Source organism: Bidens hawaiensis, unplaced genomic scaffold (genome assembly GCF_021521415.1).
Source record: "Bidens hawaiensis isolate Kalapana, Puna unplaced genomic scaffold, B.hawaiensis_p1.1 tig00032144_1, whole genome shotgun sequence".
Taxonomy (NCBI): Eukaryota; Viridiplantae; Streptophyta; class Magnoliopsida; order Asterales; family Asteraceae; genus Bidens; species Bidens hawaiensis.
The window spans coordinates 18,608-21,275 of NW_027495462.1; the positions used below are offsets into that span (position 1 = coordinate 18,608).

The window sequence follows — 2,668 nt, forward strand, 5'->3', positions numbered from 1 at the left end:
CTTGTGTCTCCGGAACTACAAAGTTAGGAGACGGTTGTATGTTGGATGGTTGAAAGCCGGATGGTTGTTGCGACCCCGAATAAAACATCGGTTGGTCCGGTGCCGACCATAAATCGTCGTAACTGTAATCTGATTCTAGGTTTGGGTACCAATTTCCAGCCATGTTTTTAAAAAAAGGTTTGGAAGATGGGGTGATTTTGGGTTTTGGGTGTGGTATGTGATATTGGTTTGGGTTTGATATATGTTTAATACAGAGAAACAAAATCGAGTTGGAAATAGGTTTGATATGGGTGTTGAAATGGGTTTGATATGGGTTTGTTATTATATATAGGAAAAAAAACGTTTTTTTTTTTAAATAAAACACCCCCCAACGGCTATTCACCCTTTCCAAGAAAACTCTTGCGCCATTCTCAGCCGCTAGCACCCTGGCGCCTGCCTCGTTTTCCGCTCTCGCGCCCCTCTCGCGCCTCGGTGGTGTGGTGCTCGCGCCCCGGGGCGCGAGCGTACGGCCTCTTGCGCCCTTCCTAACGCTCCACACCCCTCAGCCTTATATGGCTACCTCTCCTATACCATTCATCTGACACGTGCCATTAGTCCTGACACTAACAAAACCGCAAATCCTGATATGATTGACACGTATCACCTACCAACACCACCGTCTCTTCTTCTATATGTATATATCCCTCAGTCACCTTTTCTTTCAACTCATTCAATCTCAATCGGTGTATTGTATGCTATCTTTTGTTGTCAGTTAAAACATAAGTAGTAAGATTTTGTTAAAAGATCATGGCACAAACGGTGGGAAGAAATGTGGCGGCGCCTTTGTTGTTTCTGAACTTGGTCTTGTATTTCATTACCTTAGGCTTTTCTGCTTGGTGTCTCAATAAGCTCATTAACCGCCAAACAAACCACCCCAGTCAGTTCCTATTAATAATAATAATAATAATGTTATTATGTGTATTATTAATTGTTTGCATGCGTGTGTTTGTAGGTTTTGGTGGTAACGGTGCAACGGAGTTCTTTCTTGAGTTCGCGATATTAGCTTCGATTCTCGGAATTGTTTCCAAGTTTGCGGGTGGAAACCACCTTAGGGCGTGGAGGAATGATAGTCTAGCGGCTGCGGGATCTACTTCTCTAGTGGCGTGGGCTGTTACTGTTCTTGCTTTCGGGTAATCTTTTTGTTAGTGAAAACAACTCGTTTTGATTTCTAAATCAAGAAAGTCGGTCCGTTTGGCGCGGTTTGATTTTTAACGTGTAAGGCTTAGTTTATGGTTTGGAATTTGGGACCGGGCAACGGTACTTCTATTCACATTTTGTACTTGATTTTATTTTTCTATTTTATTTTAGGATTACAAGTGGCAAACCAACAGATTAAAATCAAATTGAAAAGTATGCCTTTAGTTCAGTTTTTGATAGCATATATAATTTTGAAATAAATTCTAAAAAATTGCAACTAAAATGAGAAATTACGCTTTCAAAAATATTTTCTTTAGCAAAAATATTTTTTAGCACAAGTAGTATATTATTATTATTGAGAGCAAAAATATTTTTTTGGCACAAGTAGTATACATTATTATTATTATTGAGAGCATAAGTTTGAATCAAATTCTAAAACAAAAAATATAATTAGATGTTCATTTTTTGTAATCTACACTTTCAAAAATATTTTCTTTAGCTAAAATATTACAAAGTTATGCTTCAAAAACTGATGTTTAAAAATGTGTAGGTTTGCATGCAAGCAGATAAATGTAGGAGGGCATAGAGGCTGGAGGCTGAGGATTGTGGAAGCATTCATCATAATTTTGGCGATAACGGAGCTGCTGTATCTTCTGTTGGTGCACGCCGGACTGTACAGCAGCCGGTATGGGCCTGGATACCGCGACACAGACTATGGAATGGGGACACATCCGGCAGACACTGGCATCAAGGGAACGACTGGTATGGCTCATGGGACTAGGGTTTGATCACTTTGTGATTTATATGTTTTATGTAAATTTATAAAGAAATAAGGGGATTGTGATGGGTGTTTGATGATGTTGGGTTTGGTTATCGGTTTTTGTATGGATTCTCATTTGTGATGTATCATGTATGTTTCTTATTAATCAGCAACAATGTGGGCGTTCATTTATATGAATCTATAAAACCATTATATGATAACATCTTAATTAGAAATGTAGATGTCTAAATCTGAAGAATAATAAAAAGCTCGATAGTTAAAAAGCGAACGATCATTAAAAAGCGGACGAAGGAACTGCATGATAAAAAGTTGAAGGGTAACAAGCAGTTCAAATATAGGGATTTGGTCTTATTGTATAATTTTCGGTTGAGGTTATTCTGGGGAGAGTTGAGATCCGATGGTCGGGACCGTTCACGGTCACTGAGGTTTTCCCGTATAACACGATTGAGATAGAAGATTAAATGCGGGAAGTTTAAGGTGAACGGAGACTGAAGCACTACATTGGCGAGCCGGTGACTGATCAGACGGTCGAGGTATTCTACCTTGACTCGCTCTCCGAGACGTAGACGTGATGGATGCATTACTCGGGAGACTGCCCGAGTTGTAAAGTTTGTATTCCTATTATTTGTGTGTGCTATCTGTTTCATTTGTTTTTGTCTATTTCAGGATGTTCCAAAATGAAACCGCTCCTACTCAATCTCCATTCGAGTA

General features: G+C 39.3%; 1 protein-coding gene across 1 annotated transcript; it reads left to right on the forward strand.

The window, feature by feature from the left end:
- Positions 1-774: 774 nt before the first annotated feature.
- LOC143583124 (membrane protein PM19L-like) lies at positions 775-1,965 on the forward strand. The gene is made up of 3 exons (XM_077065519.1): positions 775-916; positions 992-1,169; positions 1,727-1,965. Exons 1-3 carry the CDS (start codon positions 787-789, stop codon positions 1,962-1,964), a joined length of 546 nt encoding a protein of 181 aa, XP_076921634.1. The 5' UTR covers positions 775-786; the 3' UTR covers position 1,965.
- The last annotated feature ends 703 nt before the right edge of the window (positions 1,966-2,668 follow it).